This window comes from Ictalurus furcatus, chromosome 4 (assembly GCF_023375685.1).
Source record: "Ictalurus furcatus strain D&B chromosome 4, Billie_1.0, whole genome shotgun sequence".
NCBI classification, from domain to species: domain Eukaryota; kingdom Metazoa; phylum Chordata; class Actinopteri; order Siluriformes; family Ictaluridae; genus Ictalurus; species Ictalurus furcatus.
Genome location: NC_071258.1, coordinates 27,221,432 through 27,242,282, shown reverse-complemented (window position 1 = coordinate 27,242,282; position 20,851 = coordinate 27,221,432). Strand labels below are relative to the sequence as shown.

At 41.6% G+C, this 20,851-nt stretch overlaps 1 protein-coding gene across 1 annotated transcript in view; it reads right to left on the bottom strand.

Annotated features, from left to right (window-relative positions):
• Window positions 1–951: 951 nt before the first annotated feature.
• plcg2 (phospholipase C, gamma 2) overlaps window positions 952–20,851 on the bottom strand; it is a 34,232-nt gene continuing 14,332 nt past the window's right edge. Inside the window, exons 13-33 of the mRNA XM_053623488.1 lie at window positions 20,449–20,566; window positions 19,711–19,879; window positions 18,519–18,614; window positions 17,629–17,712; window positions 17,311–17,489; window positions 16,633–16,833; window positions 16,018–16,137; window positions 15,669–15,849; window positions 14,901–14,969; window positions 14,431–14,540; window positions 8,957–9,053; window positions 8,781–8,847; window positions 8,174–8,340; window positions 7,946–8,048; window positions 7,630–7,833; window positions 7,039–7,178; window positions 5,839–5,953; window positions 5,470–5,649; window positions 3,475–3,563; window positions 3,077–3,273; window positions 952–1,377 (exon numbers count right to left, since the gene is read on the bottom strand). Coding sequence (XP_053479463.1) covers window positions 1,335–1,377; window positions 3,077–3,273; window positions 3,475–3,563; window positions 5,470–5,649; window positions 5,839–5,953; window positions 7,039–7,178; window positions 7,630–7,833; window positions 7,946–8,048; window positions 8,174–8,340; window positions 8,781–8,847; window positions 8,957–9,053; window positions 14,431–14,540; window positions 14,901–14,969; window positions 15,669–15,849; window positions 16,018–16,137; window positions 16,633–16,833; window positions 17,311–17,489; window positions 17,629–17,712; window positions 18,519–18,614; window positions 19,711–19,879; window positions 20,449–20,566 — 2,729 coding nt within the window. The 3' untranslated portion in view covers window positions 952–1,334. The remainder of the gene's footprint in view (window positions 1,378–3,076; window positions 3,274–3,474; window positions 3,564–5,469; window positions 5,650–5,838; window positions 5,954–7,038; window positions 7,179–7,629; window positions 7,834–7,945; window positions 8,049–8,173; window positions 8,341–8,780; window positions 8,848–8,956; window positions 9,054–14,430; window positions 14,541–14,900; window positions 14,970–15,668; window positions 15,850–16,017; window positions 16,138–16,632; window positions 16,834–17,310; window positions 17,490–17,628; window positions 17,713–18,518; window positions 18,615–19,710; window positions 19,880–20,448; window positions 20,567–20,851) is intronic.

The following is a 20,851-nucleotide window of genomic DNA, read 5'->3' as shown; positions in this document are numbered from 1 at the left end:
GATTCAAATCTTTATCTTTGTTTTTGCAGCATGTCCTGTAAAAGCCGTACATCGGGGATATTATGGATCTCCAAACATAGGGGATATTACCACTTTTTAACAGAATGTCTTTTTAGCAAATGTTTCATGCTTATATATACACATGCGTATATGCGTAACACCAGATGTGTGAACACGAGTTCATCGACTGCGTGTGTGTGTTTACAAACAAATGCCAATCATGTGGTTCTCAACCTTTTATGAGCTCTGGACCCCTAGCATTCAAACAATCCACAAGGACCCCCTCACTCCACAACAATTATAGGCTACATATTTAAGTCATTTCTATAAGTTGCTTTATTTTATTAATATTTAACATTAATAATATTAACATTGGACATTTAAAATTGAATATCAAAAGATTTAAAGATTTTATTTAGTTATATTAATTTTTCACTTTATTGTTGGTGCGACGTTCAATTTGACTCTCTGAATTATCTTTGGTTTATTTTATCCATCAAGATGACTCTTGAACTTCTCTACCACTCGCTGGGGTTTTTTTGGGCAAATTATTGTTTCATTTCTAAATAAATTCCAAATAAAATCCATCTATGAACGATCATCAGCTCGGCTAACGTGATATTTGTGAATGAATGCGAATAACCAAATCGGTTCGTTTTTAAATGTATCTTAAATTATTCTTACATTTGATGGGCATATGATACATTTTGATACATTTAACAAATATAGATAGATAGAATAATTTTTTTTTTTTTAAATGTAAACACTATCCCACGGATCCCCTGCAAGACCCCCGGTTGAGAAACTGATGTAGTGGATGTTTTGTAAAGCAAGTTATTTTGCTAAAAACTGTTCCCCTATGTATGGAGATTTTTAGGACACCGTGTATATTCAAACCTTTCTGTCCAAAGTCTTTTCCGGGTAACACCACTCCTCAAGGTTTATCAAAAGTCAATTTTTAAGCTTAATTCTTTATTTTTTCATTAAACAACTGGCAGTAAATGAACCACAAATGTTTATCGCACTGCAAACAAATATGAAATGTAGTTTGAGTAACACGGTTCAGCCAAACTGATTTTCTTCACGTAAAAGTGCCTCCGCAATCCCAGGTCTTCACAATAAAGTCAACAATCAGTGTCGTGGAGCTTCTGACAGCGGTCTCACCCCTGAACTTTCCACTCCGGAAAGCAAAACTATCACATCTCCCATCTAGCCTGCGTTTATCTGCTAGGTCTGTGAGTTTCAGCAGTAGAGCAGCTGAGCCAGGGAGAGGAAGCCTTATAAATAGAAGACATGTGTAGGGGTAGTGGGTAGGGGATGTGTTGAGCACTTCCTCATGAGTAGAACTTGCTGTTGTTGATCTTCTTCTCTGTCATCCTGCAAAGAAAGAGGGCACGCGTCAGTAGATGAGCAAATTCAAATTCATACCTTTCTGACCTCTGACTAGAAAAGAAAACGAAAGGTCTCCTCAACCCCAAGTTCAGCATGTGACGTCAAAACAACATGGCTGTTCAGAGCGTCAACAATAAACAAAGTAGCGCTTCTTACCTTTAAATGAGTTATGCTGTATACATGAGTATGTGCTTCAGATCAATCAATGTACAGACTTATTAGCTTGTTATACGTCACTCACCCCAATTTGCTGGGAGGTAAACACATCACTCTGTAAAGTTTTGTAAAGTTCCCAGATCCGAGTGAAGTCAAACGCAGCATGAATGAAAGCGTATGCTTAAAAGTAACAATACAGTAGCAAATTTGGGGCAGTGGTGGCTTGACAGTTAAGGCTCTGGGTTACTGATCGGAAGGTCGGGGGTTCAAGCCCCAGCGCTGTCAAGCTGCCACTGTTGGGCGCTTGAGCAAGGCCCTTAACCCTCTCTGCTCCAGGGGCGCTGTATCATGGCTGACCCTGCGCTCTGACCCCAACCTCCTGACATGCTGGGGTATGCGAAGAAAACAATTTCATTACAAGACTCATTATCATTAACTTTAAACTTAAATGCCACTGAATTTAAAATTGGTGTTTCAGAGTATTCTATTATGGACACCAATATACACTATATCTGGGGAAAAATATTTTTGGACATATTGTAACTTATTTTAATTTCCTAATTCAATCACATCCAGGAAAATTATGAGAAATTTTTTAAACCTTCATGATCGTCCAATTAAATGCTCTCCAGAACAGTATATGCTCCACCCACGGAGGCGGGTCTTGCTTTATGGTAGTGGCGCGTTAGCTTAACAGTAAACGTGGTTCGTCTGTGTGTTTTTAGCTGTGTCTTCCCACACACTGTTCACTCTTCTAGCCTTCCCTTGGTTGAGAATAAAAAAACTGATTGGAATTTATTTGTGTTACAGAGGGAGGAATTTGGTACAGTTTGGTTAGGGTTATGTTCCAGGCACTTTTCAGAGATATTTTACCAACTTTGGAGCAGTTCAATGCTGGAACGTGTCACTTCCTGAGATATAGAGCGTTGGGCTTCTCCATCCGTCAGTAAGAGTACGTACAAGTCTCTCGTTTCAGAAGGAAACGCATCGACATGTGGAATCAAATCATTTCAATGCCATTTGATGTGCCGCCAAACACAAACGCTTAAAGTCTGATCATCAGACCACTACAGCAAGTTAAGCATGATATTTAAGTGTGTATTCCTGGTGTTCTTTCATTTCCATCCATCTTCCATACGGCTTATCCTACACAGGGGAGCCTGGAGCCTACCTCAGGGAACTCGGCACACAAAGCAGGGGACACCCTGGACAGGGCACAATCGTACACACACACACACACACACACACACACTATGGACAGTTTGGAAATGCCAATCAGCTGACGACACGTGTCTTTGGACTGGGGGAGGAAACCGAAGTACCCGGAGGAAACCGCCGAAGCACAGGGAGAACATACAAACTCCGCACACACAGGGTGGAGGCAGGATTCAAACCCCTGACCCTGCAGGTATGAGGCAAATGTGCTAACCACTAAACCACACTGCACCAGTTCTGTCATTTATGAAGGTTAATCAAACAAGCTAGGACATGATTCTAGTGTGAGCTCACACAGTTTACTGGCACTCACTTCTGCTTGCATGCTTCATTGATCTTCTGGAGCTGATTTTCGTTTGATTTGAACTCCTGCAGCAGGACGTCGTGGCGATTCGAGGGTGCGGCACGCTGGAGGCCGGAGTGCGTGTCGTATAAGAAGAGCTCGCTGCACAGTTCAGCCTGTCTTTTTCGCAGCTGGCTGGAGGAAGAGTACAGCTCCTCTTCTGCTTTCTGATAAACAAACATTCAGCAGAACATTTTATTGAAAATGAAACGAAATTACAAATCATGACAAGCGATTATATTCGTACGACTAATTACGGGATATTCGTGTTCTGGTCAATCGGGTAGCGTAGCTGTGCTAGTTTCATCCTAGGTAACGTCTTCCTAACATCTGTGTAGGAACGCTGATGGATTGTGTTTTTCACTTACCTCGACCTGCTGAATGTCCACATACACCAAAAGAGAAGCGAGCTCCAGGTTCTCACTGTAGCCGTTCTTCAGAGGAACTGAGCGATATCCTGACAGGGAGAGACACAAACACACACCACTCCTGATCACATGTTATGACATGTATGAAATTAGCACGTGCGACACGGACGGCTTGATTTGAGGATGTCCAAAGGGATGTCTCCTTCCCAAAATGATCCCTTTTGTAAAACTGCTGTCCGCGATGTCCAGTCATGTCACTGTGTGGTAATACTATTACCCATGTATTTATTCAAATCATGAGATATATACCTCCATGTTGCCATTGTTGGGATGTCAAACCAATACGAATGAAATTAGGATTAGGGTAGAGCATGCACACAGGTTACGTAGAAATATGGGTCGCCCGACTGGATTGGCTGCTTTATTCGCTCACATCTTTAAAACCTAATCCATCTCAAGCTGCCGCCAATTTACATCAAACAAAATTATAAATAAAAGTAGGAAGGTGTTTGTTCCAGACCAATGGGATTATGACTATCCCAGTTTGTGCAGCACAATCTGGCCACCCTATCAGAAATTCACGCTTGTGGGATGTTTAATGGTGCAGCACCTCTTGGGAAAAACCCAAAGATGTACACATTGGTTACAAATGAAAAAGACAGGTGTGATAACTAGTGCTATCCAGTGAAAGTCTGAAGTGCTGATCTATGCTATTCCACATTCCACATAAACTCCGTACACTTGACCTTTTCCCACTAATAAAACAATAGAATAATAAATTACACTTGACGGTCATAAATTACATATAAATTGATATATACTTTTTTTTTTTCATCAAAACTATTTATAAGGTCAGGCACCATGTCAGCAGTGGCCATATAAATGATGGAATTGTTTTATAAATGATGTTGAATGAAAAAACGTTCTGCATGTTCACTTCTAATAAATTCAAATGTGAGGACATTAAAGTCACCATGAATTTCTTTGAAACACGCAGAGTTATTTGAGGTGTTCATGTTATTTCCACTTAAACAGGAAGTCAGAGCGGAGTAGGACATAGCCAGTAGCGTTTAGCTTACCTTACATAGCTTAGCCTGGGCTGAACCGTACTTGGCAGTTAGTATCATTGGAAAAAATGTCTGTCACAAAGCTGTGAGCTGGCGCAAATACCTCCTTCTTCAAAGCAAAGTGAAGGAATTCAAGCCATTTCCTTCTTAACCAACTTACAGTCGGTGTAAAACTGAATAAAACGCGTGCGTTCGACCAGACAAAAACACATTCACAACCCGTGGTTGCCGATATGATTCTCTCGCTCAACAGCAAGGTGATTTTTTATAACGTTAGGGACGGAACACTTCAGATTCTAGAGAGAGACTCTGATAAGAAGCTGAAGTGCACAATGATGTCATCAAAACTGTACTACATATTGGTGGTAGAGAGAGACTGTACATTGTCAATACATATATCTTCTAAATGCGGATTTTATCATTGTTTTGGAGCACACTAGCTTCTAGATAACCTTAAGGCCGACATGTTCGTACAAAAAGCCACAAAACTTCCATTTTGATTTTATGGGGACTTTACATACGTGGGGAGAACACAACATATTAGATCTCTTTGAAAACTTTTATTTAATGGAGCAAAAGGAGATACTGTTACTTCCGTGTAAGCACGTGCTTGGAATAATCATTCCACATACTGATAAGATGGGGGTTGTTTTCTAGTTTGTTTTCTATCATTTAATCAAAATGCATTTTGTTTCCTAGATAGATTTGACAGAACCCAGACAATCATTACAGCCTGTATAAAGTCAAGAATTTCCAGAATATTCCAAAACCATTAAAAGAAAATGTGATCGGAATATTGTTCTCCATTTCACATGAATTTCCATTTGCAGCTAGAGCTCCCGTCTTCCACTACAGTTTAAACTGTTTTATTTTAGTTGTTATTTTTATTTTTACCACTGATATTTCATGGATATTTCCTGTGTCTTACCTGTGCGTATTCCCTTCACCGGGAAGGTAGCCTGAGCGAGAAAATTGGGGTCTGAGAACATGTCCTCCTCAAACAACACAAAGCGCAGGAAGCTCAGCTCTGGTTCATACACAGTGAACGTGACGGTCTCTGAATCCTGCCGGTGAGGTCCGAGCCACACGGGGTTCAATCCGTTATCATCTACATACACACACACACACACACACACACACACACACACACACACACGGAAATGCTGCACACACTGTTACAGGCTCGGCTGAATCATCAACACCAATCAACATTTACTTCAAAAGGTTTATTAACATTCACGATTACAGTCTTTAAGAAACCGGTCCGCTAAACTATCATCTGTCCCCCATTTCTTACGGCAGACTGTGGTCTTGAACTTGGAGGTGTCGTCAGTCTGGCCACACAGCTCGATCTCCACAAAGGGGTTGGAGATACTGCGGCCTGTCTTGGGCAGATGTCTGGCTGCTAACACCTACAGCAAATGTACACATAGGGGTCTGTGATTTTTTTTTTTTTTTTACAGTTTTAATCACAAAACAATGGTGGGTATCATTACTAATATTTTATAGTTGTTATAATAATGACTTAATTATAGTTCTATAATATAATATAGTGAGGAGATTTTGCATTTCTGCAAGGAGTCTCAGAAAGTCTTCAGGACAGAGGACTTTGCAGTTTCTCGCTAACAAACTACATTTCTTTCGCATGAGAGAAAAAAAAAGAAAGGTTGGCGAGGGAGCAACTGTTATAGCGGTTATAACGTAAAGAATAACGTATAGGAACTAAATTTCTCAACATTAAATGTAACTCTACATGGGTAAAAAGTATAACGTGGTGTTCTTTATATTAAATTTTAAAAAATCTGTTAACATTGGCACATTGGTGTATTGGTATAAAAGGAAGAAAACACTTGCTGTTATTGGAAAATAACCAACTTCAGGTGGTAACATGCAAATTCGCATCAGGCCACCTCACACCACCCCATGGTTGATTATTTTCCTAGAACAGCATGCCCCTGTCATGTTTTAGTCATGCCTGTCATGATTTTTCTTAAACATCTGGTCAGCAGGTCACTGGAACCGAATGGGTTTAAAAATCATTCAAGAAGTTATTCATGTCCTAAAAATGATTAAACGTAATATGATTACTGTTGCAATTCTGTTAATATTCAAAGAAAATTGAATCAATTTGTAAATCGTCTCGGGTCTGTGAGTGAAAAGAATAAAAAAGCTCTTAGTAGCTTACCAGGAAATAAATATGACGGGAAATTTTTCACTACCATGGTTAATATTTGCATATATTTAAAGTTTCGATTCTATGTAAGCATGTGCTTGGAATAATGATTCCACATAAGGGGTCATGCAACTTAACCACAAGCATCTAAAGTAGCACTAATAATGCTTTTATATGTTTTAACTAGTTTATAACTACTGTGCATATGACTTTCTGTCTACCACAGCATCAGGAAAATAGAAAAACTGAAATATATAGAAAGAACGGTGTAGGAAGGCAAGTGTGTAAAAAAAATTATAACATAATAATAGATCATAGTCCTACCCTGACAGAGAGGGTGAATTTAACGGTGGTGTTCTCCTCCTGAGGGTCATAGGAGTCTGCACGCATGAGCTCAGGCTGTAGTACATATCCTGTGCCTCCATTCAGGCTAAAGAGGGCACTGTTCAGCTGAGTAAACTTATCTGAACAGAAAGGAGACAAGTTTTAGAATTTATATTATCTATATCTATAATCTATAATCCGGTGTCATCCAGATGAGGACGGGTTCCCTTTTGACTCTAGTTCCTCTCAAGGTTTCTTCCTCATAGCATCTCAGGGAGTTTTTCCTTACTACCGTCGCCTCTGGCTTGCTCATTAGGGACAAATTCATACATTTAAAATCTATATCCTGAATTTATTATATTTTCTGTAAAGCTGCTTTGGGACATTGTCCATTGTTAAAAGTGCTCTGCAAATAAAAATTTAATTTAATTTTTAACACCTAACCCCAGGTTTCAAATATAGGTTCTCAGACATGATAAACAACAATCAACCTGGGGAATGTTTTAAACTCACAGCAGACTAATATATATATATATATATAACCATGTCAAATTTCAGAAATGCATGCCATGCTTTTCCAATTTCACCCACCAGCAGTTTGGAAGTTGAGTGCTACCATTTGGCAGCCGCACATCCATAGAAAATAGGGGTCATAGTTGGAGGAATCCACCCGCTGGCCTTTGGGGTAGATGCGGCTCAGGGCTCTGCGGTTATACTTCAGGAATTCTCTTGACCTGCTCTTGCTGGGAACCTTATTCTCCACAAAAGAGCGGACCTCTTTATAGCTGTAATTGTCTTATAGGTAGCACAGAGTCACAAAGTCAGTTAGTTCGTTATTTCCTGGCTGCATGAAGTTTACTGGCATGCAAGCCAATTTCAATAAAATGAATGAGAAATTTAAACCTACCAAATCGATCCTTGTCTTTGCTGCGTGGCTGACAGTACACCACCAGATCAGACATTTCTTTCGCCACCTCGTCTCTGATCTCCACCTTTTCCTGCTGCTTTTGCTGTATGAAGAAAATACTGGCTGAATACTATTGATCGAATGATCTTCTGGCTTTATTCTTACGCATATTTTTTTGTACAATTATTATTTTATTATTATTTTTTTGTATAACATTATTATTATTACCTCAAACTCACGGGTTCCTTCTCTCTGAGTGATGTCCCAGGCCACCTGGTACCATTCATACAGCTCCTCTGTGGTCTCTGTGGCCAAGTGGAACGGCATTGTGTTCTCTTTACCGTCCTTACTCTGCAGCGTCACCACCACAGGCTTCCCGTGTTTGGCTGAACGCACTGAGGACACCGACAGAAAGGTGGTATTAAATTTGTATGAAACACACCAGCGCAGTGTGAATGTACTTAAGAATATAAGTATTTATAATTGAGCGCAAAAGTTTACATCCCCCTGGTTTCTGGTTACTGAGTGAAAACAAAATCACCCAAATATTACAGAAATTAAGCAACAGTTATCTTTATAATCAAGGTGAATAACTACAAGGGAGGGGGAATGGAAAAATCCAGGTATTAGACCCAAGAAAAGTGCACATTTACATTATTCAGGAATTTTAATCAGCTACATTTATAGCATTTTTTGTTACAGAAACAGCTGTAAAAACTAGAAAAACCTATGCAAACTTTGGCACTCAACTGTAAAGCACAAAATAGAATTTCATTTTATTCTCGCCTCTTTTCTTTTCTCTTTTCATTTCTTTAAACATTAAAGAAACTCTTACCAACGTTACACTTGGAAATATCCAGTACACCTTTACACAAGTCACCCAATGGATTATCTTCATCAGACTGAAAGAGAAGCACATTTGTTAATTAAATATTAATTTAAATGATTTTACATCATCACATATACAGTGGAATAAAGCTCTTGCATGAAAATGAGACAGGTCTTTCTTACCAGGTCTTTCTGCTCTTCAGCGGCAGAGTTTACAACCTCTTCCACGTAGTTTGATGGGAAATAGAGCTGCACTTTCCCACCATAATCACCTTTCCACCTGCATGAGAGAGAGAGAGAGACAGAGAGAGAGTCTCAGAGTCTATTAGGAACTACTAATTTGACATTATTTTACATTATCATAGCTTTTAATTAATGAGCATCCACACCTAAAACAAAAGTTGTGTTCATGCATATACATCCATTTTTGGGTTTAAGTAAACTATAGCAGGGTAAACTTCTATAGAGGTATATAGGAGACAATCGCAAATATATATATATATATAATTACTTCTGCACTGAATAATATATAATACTTAACAAAATAATAATAATTTTTATTTCGGGGTACAAATAGTAATATAACAGTAATATATTTCTGACTTAATTCACTTTTATTTGTTAAACTTTGTGGCTTATATTTTGGCTGAAAACTGCAGAAAGACCTCCATTTAGCTGGCAACAGTTTTTTTCAGGTGAAATATTGTAAAACCTGCTGTAAAATGCACGTTATGTGTGACTCAAAAAAAATTATATCTTTAGTTTTCTGTCCCTCGCCTCTTTGAAAGTATGAGTCACAGAGAGTTCAGGAAGTGTGTTACTCCCTGCTCCCGTTTCATTACTGGGGAGGACGGACACACTTTCTGTGTGAAGTATTTGGGAGTGGAGCATGCGGCAGCAGCTGACTGTGCACATTGTGAACGCTTCACAATTAGGCAGCTCCGCTTTCAGCTCGCTCTCTTCAGCCACAGGGAGTTGGGTTTTGGAGCCTTGGGGCTCAGAGGATTCCGTATGGATCTGGAGGAGGAACCGGAGACGAGCACTGCTCTATCTCTTGCTCTGTCCGACTCTCTGCTTCCGGGTTTTGGAGCTCGTGTAGCGACTCCTCCTTCTGGTACGGAGGATCAACCCACCCTCTCTGACTCCAAGGAGGCAGAGAGGTGAGCCAGTTCACCACAAATGGAGAGCAGCTCTCAAATCATATAAAGAGCTGCTCGAAGTAATCATTAGGGCTCAAGAAAAACTGAGTTCAGACTGGCCTGGGGAAGAGGAAGTGGCTCGTAGCAGGCTGGATGAGCGCTTTTTCCCCAGTAAAAATAAATCTCCAGAAAAATTTTCCAGAAGTGCATGATGAAATATCGCGCTTCTAGGGAAAACCGTACACCAGCCGTGTTTATAACCCTGCAACGTCAGATTATTCGGCCATCGTGGGGAATGAACAGTACGGGTATTTGGCTATGCCGAACGTGGGGGAGGCGGTTGCGAGCTACTTCTCTCCATCGACAGCAGGGAATTTTGGGGGTGCCGGCTTTGCCATCCAAGCAGTGTAAGACCATCTCAGCAATGGTTGACAAAGCCTATGCAGCAGCGGTTCTCGCTTGTGGGTCACCAAATGCAATGGCAGTGTTGCAGGCCTACCTGGCAGACCTGCTGAATGAGCTCGACAGTGGGGAGGGTATTGGATCCGAGAGGTGCCTATGGCTCAATCTCTCAAGCATGGGGAACAAGGATAAGGTCTCCCTGCTGGACACCCTGTTGAACCATCCAGTCTGTTTGGCAGTGTGGTTAGCGTCATTGCGGACAGGTTTCGCGAGGCTAAAGAGCAAACAGTGGCATTCAGCCAGTTCCTTCCCTGTTGTGTCGAATTCGTCCGCACTAGTGTGAGGGAGGCACAGAATGCAACTGTATGCATTCTGCATGCAACTCCCCCCACGGAAAGCCAGGGGGACCAGACGGCCATATTCGCAGCCCGCTAGTAGGCCTGATCTAAGAATGAGCATCAATGCCAAGCAGGCAAAGAAGGAGCGGTCCTGATGGGCCACAGAGGGAGGTATCAGGGGACGTGAGGTTGTTAGGGCAGTTAGCCCCCAGAATTACTGTAGACCCCCCCAGCCAATGTCGTCCCAAACTTTCAGTCTTCTCTGGTCAGTAAGCTGTCACAGGGCAACAAAAATCTGATGCTTTCCCTCCAACAGAATGGGAAAAAGTTAATGTCACTAAAAGACCACCTGGCAGCATGGAAACTACTGCCAAATTTGACTCCATGGGTTCTGTCCACCATAGAAAAGGGTCACAGTGTCCAGTTCAGAGCTCGACCCCCTGGTCCAAAGGTGTGCTCACCACAGCAGCCAGCACAGAGCAGAGCCCGTTAGTGCAGGAATTAAGATCTCACTTGGACAAAGGGGCCATAGAACATGTACCCATTTCTCTGAGGGAGGGAAATCTTTACAGCTATTATTTCCTGGTCCACAAAAGAAGATGGGAGTATTCGGCCAATTTTAGATTTACGTCATTTGAACCCTACTCATCGGGCATACAGGTTCAAGATGTTGACACTCAAACTTATTGTTCCACAGATTCAGTTCAAGGACTGGTTTGTGACGAGCGATCTAAAAGACGCATATTTCCACATAGAAATATTGCCCAGTCACAGGAAGTTCCTGAGGTTCATGTTTGGAGGCAACGCATACCAATAACGGGTTCTTCCTTTCGGGCTAGCTTTATCCCCTTGCACCTTTACAAAGTGCATGGATGCCGTTCTGGCTCCCTTGCGACTCCAGAGCATCCGTGTACTAAACTACCTGGACAAATGGATAATTCTAGCACGATCCAGAACATCAAGAAGTTGTTCTCGCCCACATGAGGAACTTAGGGCTCAAGTTGAACCCCAGGAAAAGTATGCTTTCTTCAGTGCAGAGGATGGCTTTTCTAGAAGTCATATGGAATTCTACTATGATGAGGGCGTATCTATCCCCAACACACATTGGGTCAATCCTATCAACATTGAACAAGATAAATCTGGGTCTGGGCATCCCCTTCAGTCTCTATGAGAGACTGTTGGAGCTTACAGCAGCAGCAGCCAACGTCATACTGTTGGGCCTATTGCACATGAGACCGTGGCTGAAAAGTTGGGGGTTTCTTCGGCAGAACGAAACCCCTGAGAGTAATCAGTGTCATGTGGCGATGCCTACGTGCTCTGAGAATCTGGAGGTGTCTCCGGTTTCTAGCCTCAGGTCACACTCTAGGGGCGTCTCCTTATTACAAGACGTTAATGACACATCCCTTCTTCATGGGCTGGGGCTCAGTCTTAGACGTTGTCTAGCTCACGGTCTCTGGACCGGCCTTCATCTAGAGTGGCATATAAATCGCTTAAAAATGTGGGCCGTATTCCTAGCATTGAAATTCTTTCTTCTTCAGTTGAGAGGTCACCATGTGTTAGTTGTGACAGATAATACAGCGGTGGTCTCATATCAACTACCAGGGTGGGTTATGTTTGCGCCCCCTGTTCAGGCAGGTGCAATTAATTATTCTCTGGGCAGAGGGAAAGTTTTTGTCAGTGAGTGCAATGTACATTCTGGGCAATCGGATTGTGGGGCAGACATCCTGTTGAGGCAGGGGCTGAGGCCTGAGGATTGGAGACTCCATCCACAGGTGGTGAAGTCCGTATGGAGGAGGTACGGCCAAGTGGAAGTGGATGTGGTTTGCCCTCACTCCTCCCGCACCATTAGGGCCAGACGCCATGGTACACACATGGCCGAGGTCATGTCTGTACGCCTTTCCCCCGATCGCTCTGCTCCCACGAGTTCTAGCGAGAATTCGCCAATACCGTCTACGTCTGCTGCTAGTAGCACCTAATTGGCCAGCTCAAATATGGTTCTCTGAGATAATATCCCTGCTAGACGGCAATCCCTGGGAGATTCCCATTCGCAGGGATCTACTGTCTCAAACCAAAGGGATGTTTTATCACCCTTGGCCGGAACTATGGAAACTGTGGGTCTGGCCAGGCACCAGCTCATAGATTCTGGTCTCTCAACCGAGCAGGGTTGGCTCCTTCTACAATTATGGGCTACGTGGCCGACATTTCGACATTAGCCACGCCTCTATTGATGGAGCCTCTGTGGGGTAACATCCTGTAACATCGAGGTTTATGAGTGGTGTCAGGCAGCTGAGACCCCTCTGCAAACCACGCATACCTTACTGGAACCTTTCTGTGGTCCTGGAAGGTCTGTCAGGAGCCCCATTTGAGCCCTTAGAGTCAGCCTCAGAGAAGCTTCTGACTCTAAATGTAGCTCTTCTGCTGGCCCTGACATCTCTCAAGCGAGTAGGAGATCTACAAGCTCTCTCTGTTGCCCCTTCCTGTCTTGATTTTGCCCCTTGATTAGGCAAGGCCTTCCTCTGTCCTAGGCCAGATTATATTGCTAAAGTGCCTACGTCTGCTGCCCAGCCAGTAGTGTTGCAGGCTTTCTGCCCTCCTTCATTCCTCACACCAGAACAAGAGATACTGTACTGTATTCAATAAAGGCTCTGTACTTATGTCCACCACTCCGAACAGTGGCATAAGTCAGAACAGTTTCTGGTCTGCTTTGGCGGTGACAGTAGAGGTGACATTATGTCAAAGCAGAGCATTTCTAATTGGATAGTGGAAGCAATCTCTATCACTTATGAAGCATGTGGTCTTGTTACACCTCTTGGCATAAGGGTTCATTCCACTTGGGGACGTTACCTGTTCGAAGGCTTTATCCAAGGGATTACTCTTACAGGATGTGCCGCACATATTATTCGATATTACAGTTTGGACATGTATTCCACCATGGGTTCGAGGGTCTTGCAGTAACCCTCGGACTCGGACCTTTTTTAACAGGCCATACCCTCAGTATGACAGAGTGGGTATTGTCTTTCCCACAGCGTGAAGCTCACGCAACGTTGAGTTCCCTTTGAAAGAGAACATCTGGGTTACATATGTAACCCTGCTCCCTGAGAAGGGAAAGAGAAGTTGCATAGCTTTGCCTGTGAATCGCATCTTCACTTCAGATAATAGTGGCAGATGACGTGGTTTACAGGTGCCGTTTTATAGTCACACGACACGCGAAATGCCATGTCACCTGACCACTGCAGGCCTATAAATAGGCGTGATTTCACACAGACTTCAGATACCAGATGTACCATTTTAAGGGGAAAATAAGGTCATTTTGATGGCATTTGATGGCAGCAACACATCTTAAAATGGTACATTTCCTCAGTTTAAACATTTGATATGTTTTCTATGTTCGATTGTGAAGAACATATGGGTTTATGAGATTTGCAAATAATTGCATTCTGTTTTTATTTACATTTTACACAGCGTCCCAACTTTTTTGGAATTGGGGTTGTACAACATTTATCAACCTCACTATCTGGTTTCATGCAGAAGAGTATGAGTTCCCCTTTTCAGTCTGTTTCTTCCTGATTCTATCTCAGCAGGTTGTTCCTTACTAGTATTGCTTCTGGCTTTCTCATTAATGGTCTGTGTCTATAGTTGGGCTTCTTTAAATCTACTTTGTGACACTCCGCGCATGCCTTGTTTTTCTTTTAGTTTTTTTTTATTGTTAAAGGTTATAAACAAATAGAAATAAACTGAATTATCTCTCATTACAAAAAAAAAACCTGGAGTGTCTCACCATCCACTGCTCTCTTTGGTAACATTGTAGATCAGAGCGCCCTTGCAGAAGCTGAGCTCGTCTGGCCGCATGGCCCGGTAATCATAAAGAGCTTTCACTGTGCTCTGAGGCTGCAGAGGAGGAACATATCATTACAAGATCAGGAGCTGTCACAGAGTAAGCTAGATATTTATGTGTACTTTCATTGTTTTAATTTGAGACACTTTCAAAAACTGTTGAATCACCCTTTGGCATGTCAAATATGAATGTGCAAGATCACACACTGCAACGCAAAACAGCTGGAGGAGAGAACGCACAGTAATCTAAATACGCTCAGACATGACACTGCGTTTCCTCTTTACTAACGATCCATTTCCTATCTGAGAGGCAATGATAGCAAACAAGTACTCTTCCATCTTAGACTACTGCTAATAATGTAACATAGGGCTTCACCGGATTTCAAAATGTGTGCGCTGCATGACTGTACATACCGGAGATGGTTCAATTTCATTGGCCTCCACATATTGCTTGCTGTCATAAATCGAAGCAGATTTGTCCGTCTGAAACAAAATAAATGAAAAACCGTTTGCAGAAAGCTCCATCTTATTATTTCTAGGGCTGCATCGATACCATATTTTTCACACAGACATTTTCGGATGCTCATTGATACCGTTATTGATAATGAAATGAGTAACCCACTTAGTATTAATCAATCAGGGGTGTCATGAAATATTAATCTAGCTCTGTTTATTTAGCTCTTGCTGCCATGTGCTGCTAGAAATGAACTTCCCGTGCTGAGTTTCATGTTTAAGATGTAATCACATTTGATATGTATTACTAGTATAGAGAACTGCACCTTAATGCAGGAGCAAAAAGGACAGGAAGCGTGCACACCACAGTGCTCAAAGAAGTGAAGTGCTCTCAGGTGTGACAGTTTTTCTGTACAGTCACGTCACTGCTCCATGCTTGTGAATACCTTTGTGTGAGCACAACCGTGCTCAGTTTTAATCACCAGGATCAGTGATACAGCTCTGCTCTTCATTAAGTCACATAGTACCACATGGTATTAGATGTTGGTATGGAAGCATTTTTAAAAGTATGAGTATGAGTAAATAATCACAGTATCGGTCCAATATCTGATACTACTATCTGTATTTATGCAGCCCTAATTATTACTAACTACATATCTACTGCAGGCTGCAGATATCTTGTTATTTTATTTTGTAAATTTGGTTTTGAAACATGACAGAAGGACTGACCATGCTGAAACGTTCCACTAGCTCTGGTGTGACTGGGTAGCGCAGTTTGGTCTTGCGGTAAAGAGGTTTCTTGCGGAAGTAGTTGACCAGCTCCACCAGACTCTCGAACTCGCTAGAGGAGCCCAACACGTACAGGGATCCTTCTTTGTGGATACGACAGTGCTTGACCATGCCTTCACCTCTGCCACAGAAATCCAGCAGTTTCATTCCCCCTCATTAAACTCAGCCATGCAAACAAATTCAGCTGACACTGACTTACAGGTGCAAAAATAAGAGCGCACTAAAGCCTCCTATGATAAAGGAGTACAAGCGTGTGAGAGTAAAAAGTAGACAGAAGCTAGAAGAGCACCTGAAGGTGATGGCGTAAGAGTCTGAGTCTTCCCTCTGTCTTATGAGGAAGGCTCCATCTCGAGGGATCCTCAGTAGGTTGTCTTCTGCCTCACCTCGACTCATGTTACTGTAAAACCACCTGCATAGGAGAAAAGTACAGTATTATCAAACCGCTGCTTTAACGTTGAACACATCTGGAACCATATATAAATAAGCGCTTATGTGGGGATATGTGAGTAGTCATCCTTGGAACAGTATTTTAGACACAGATGTGTATGTACTGTAGGGAACTATTATACAATTCCGGTAAATCTGAAACAGCAAACTGTTGTTTCACAATACAGAAGAGTGCTGGAAAGCTGTACAAACGTGTCACGTTACTTATGACCCAGATGTGGTTTGAAGCAGATATTTACAAAAAAAACAGTATAAGTGAGACTTCCATTATTGGTTAGCGATTTTAGCCTCGCTCCAGTGTTAATCGAAAGAAATATATCAGACGTTAAACATGTCCTTGGTTGATCTACTAGATTTGAGGAACATTGTATATTTCATTTTTGGACAAATTATTAGTTTAGGCAGGGCACAATTTTCATAGGCTTTTTTCTTATCAGTGTCCACAGTAATCACTGACCCCTCATGAAGGTGCATGTTGGGACGCGGCACAAAGTCAGTGAGGCGCAAATTGAAGTCATGGCAACGGAGTGGGTTCTCTCTGTAGTGCTGGATCAGAGAATACACACTGGGGAAATGCAGGTTCTCCGTCAGAAAGAATGCGGCGTGGCCTCCGTCTGAGTATGAGCGGATCCGGCAGTGCTGTACTCTCCCACTACGCCTACGCAACACACAAACACAAATGGTACAATTGCCAAACATCCGTCCATCCATTTTCTGTATCGCTTATCCTACACAGGGTCGCGGGGGAGCCTGGAGCCTATCCCAGGGAACTTGGAGCACATGGCAGGGAACACCATGAATGGAGTGCCAACCAATTTCAGGGCGCAATCGCACACACATTCTCATACCTAACTACAGACAATTTGGAAATACCCAATTGCTAACTATTTACATTAAAAATGTACAGAACTACACAGAAGAGCCAAAATGGATGACCGTGTCTATGAAATATTGCTCTGTGTGTGGACCAGTTATGTAAGAGAGGTTAGTTAGGAATATTCAAAATATGATTATTCATATACGTTTTTGGATTCCATACAGTTTGGACTATGTTATAGTGAAAGGACTAAAGCAGTTGAATTGACTGTTTACCACTTGAATCTGATTCTTTTAATACTGAGCTTGCTGGACATACCAGAAGGACAATGTGCAGTCAGTAACGAAGGTGTCGCTTTCTCGCACCAGAAAAGTTCCATCTCTGCCCCCAGACTCACTACAGTATTCCTGCAGCAGTCTCTCAGCGCTCTGCCTGCCCTCAGCCAGACGCCCGTGGAACCAGGGCTCCGACTGGTGCATATCCATGCTGCCTAAACTCTGACCATGAGAGCAGAGGACACAGTAGCCAATCAGCACACGCTTAGCCCTGACGCAAAATTCACTGAATTCATAGGCTACATTTTTGCCTTTGTATTGTACCGATCTCGAGAACAAAGATCATTACATCCTGAATTACCTTCCCAAAGTCCTCATCTGACTCATTCTCCTCTGCATAGTACAGTCTGTTTTTGGAGATCACACAGTAGTGCTTATACCATCTCTAAAAAACAAGTATACACATTTGTCATACACACTGAAACGATGTAGGAATGAATGTAAATACAGTATACAGTCAACTCCAGAATTATTGGCACCTTTCAAGAGAAAATGCAAAAATGATTGTATAACATAAATCATTATGCACAATGCTCCATATTTCCATTCAAACAACCGGAGGAACTTCCCTCTGATATAAAACATTTAAATATAAATGTATTTTTCTCAAAAACGTGAGAAAATTATTGTGAAGAGAATTTTATACGGATAAAAACTAATTGCTTTCTTTGATTTTTATTGTTCCCTAATTTAATGTCACTTCTCTTGTTCGTTTAGATTTTTCCTGTTTCCCTAAGGTAGGAATATGTGGTTACACGTATATAACGTTCCACTCTGTATAAGGACCCAAATGTGTCGTGTGGTCAGATAAGCTTGTGCACATCAGCAACAGGTTTGTCATGCTCAGGGGCTATTTTGCAGCTGGTGGTCAAGTTGCTGAAAATGTATGTTATCATTACTTCTGTTAAGCGCCAGGATATTTCAGCCATACACCTAGATGCATCTGCCAGGAAGGCAACACTAGGATGTAGATAGGGATTTCAACAAGATAATAAAATTCAGTTGTGGAAAATCTCTTGTTGCATCTATCATTCATTTTATATATACATTTTTTTATGAAGGGTACCAATCATTCTGGAGTTGAATATATAATCCAGTTCGACACACTTTTGCTCAATCGGAGTAAATTAAACATCGTCTGTTAATTTAAGGCGAAGCCATTAAGGTGGTATGAAGGAGATTTTGGAGCACCTCATCTATGGGGTCCCAGATGAAAAGTTCTCCCTGCTTTTCTCCTCTGGACAGGTCTTTGGTTCCAAAGGTCTCACCGATATTCAGCTTTTTATGCTGTTTTAAAGAAGAAGCAGACGAGCGCATGTTAGCCCTAGACAAACCATCACAACCTAGCAGACTACAAAAACAGCTTCTTAATCCCCCAGCCTATAACTACCCTGTATTTCCTGTGTCAGTTTATATACGACAGCAGCTGAATGCTTACTGCAGCAAATATAGTTTCCAATGTTGATTTTACTGTATAGCTGCTTAAACAATGGAAACAATGATTTGTTACAGTGTCTGACTAACTTCCTGCTTTCTTTGAATGCTAGTGCTTAAAATGTTTAAATGGAGTCATGAGGAGTTTTATTTGTTTGGAGCTTCAAAACATGGCTACTGTGCACTCTGGCCATTGTGGAGATCGAAAACAAAAAGAAAGAAAGAAAGGAAGAAAGAAAAGGGGGGGAAAAGGCAACATGAAATAGCAAAACAGAAATCTAAACCACTGGTCAGTCAGTGACAAAATATATATATATAAAACATACTGCACATGCAAACACACAGAGATTCTTATCAATCATATAGTTTTATTTTTTCAATAGTTTTTGAAACTACAACCATTTTACAATGGACTTTACAAATGACTGATCTGCAGCTCTGATTTAAACTCTCTCTCTCTCTCTCTCACACACACACACACACACACACACACACACACACACACAGCAGATGTACACTGCAGGACTGCCCTTTCTCTCACTCACATCTCCTTCTCGTTTTCTCTCTATCTGCTTATCAGCATTTTGTATTTTCTCTGTCCTTATTTCTCTTCTTCCTTCCTCTTTTGCCATTTCCCTTCTTTCATCTGTACTTCTGTCATTTCTTTGTCATTCCTCCATCTCTTTCAGCTCCTTGTAAGTAAATGCAAATCTAGATTAACTATTAAATTCACCTCATCACTTAAACCGTTAATAAATATATAATGTCTGCTGAATCAGGATTTCATTTAACCTCTCCTATTCAGTTATTTATCCTAATATACATTATTCAGTGAAACGACAGTGAAACTGACACGAAAACTATGTTGATACAATTGACCTGGAACCTAATTAAAGCTGACGTCTTCTGCTTTCCTGCTAAAATCCTTATATAGTTATATAGGGAGTACCTTGATGATGATCTTGCCCTTGAGCTGGGTGGGTGAGGGCAGCTGCTCCGCTTCCAGCTCCACTGGGTCAGTGAGCAGCTTGTCCTGGAACACATCTCTGAAGTACTGTGCCATCAGTTTCTGCTGCTTCACATCACAGTGCTCTTCTATGGACAGCACCAAGGGATACCTAACCACAGTCACAAGCTGCATTCACAAATCTGTACGCACATCAGCCATCAACGTGACTCCCGAGCATTTGATTGGACCATTTTCATATAATTATTTAGATTAAGATAAACTGGGTGCTGTGAAATAACTCATAGTGCTGTGAAGACGTGAAGAGATTCAGAGGAAATGGCCTGGGTGTAAATATGACACCCATTACTATGTAGCGAACAGAAAATTGCTACAGACTAGTATCCTGTGAATTTTTCGAGTATTCCTGTAATAAGCAGTACACCAACTGTCAACAAGCGAACAGAAAGATACGTCATATTGTTGCCATTGTCACAGTGTGTGAGACGATAGCATCATTTCAACATATGAACAACCCTGTCTGCGGTCCCTCCCCCACTCATAAACAAAACATTCATAGAGCAAGCATGGGGCAGAGTGATTCCGTCCCCAGTAGGCGTCTGTTCAAGCTTGCTGTAGTTCCCATTTTTGACACTAGGTGCAATAATAAAGCTAGACATCTATAAAGGAACCAAATCAATGTAACATCGGCTTATATTTAGGGGAGGAAGTTTAACTTACTCAGATGTTACAAAGGCATGCTCGTTGATAGCCTTCACCACATCTTTAAACTTAATCTTGGTGGTTCTTGTCCATCCGTGGTAAATGATGGGCTCCTCTGGCCCATTCCAGCAGTCCACTGTATTACAGCAAAAATATAGTTAGGAAAGCAGACAGCTAAATGGGCATATATTTTTCCGAACTATAGTAGGCGGTGACAAAGCAGTTACTTTTGACAAGCCATAGTACAAAAACCTCTCTAAAATGTATTCACTTCCCGGGAATGACACTTTGCAGTTTTATTTATTGTATTTGTGTTTCAACTCCCATTTTACTTGATCAGTTATATTCCTAAATGAATAGGATTATTCTAGTTTACTTCCTCCTGCTTGCGCATATTTTCAGAGGATTATTAGGTTGGCCA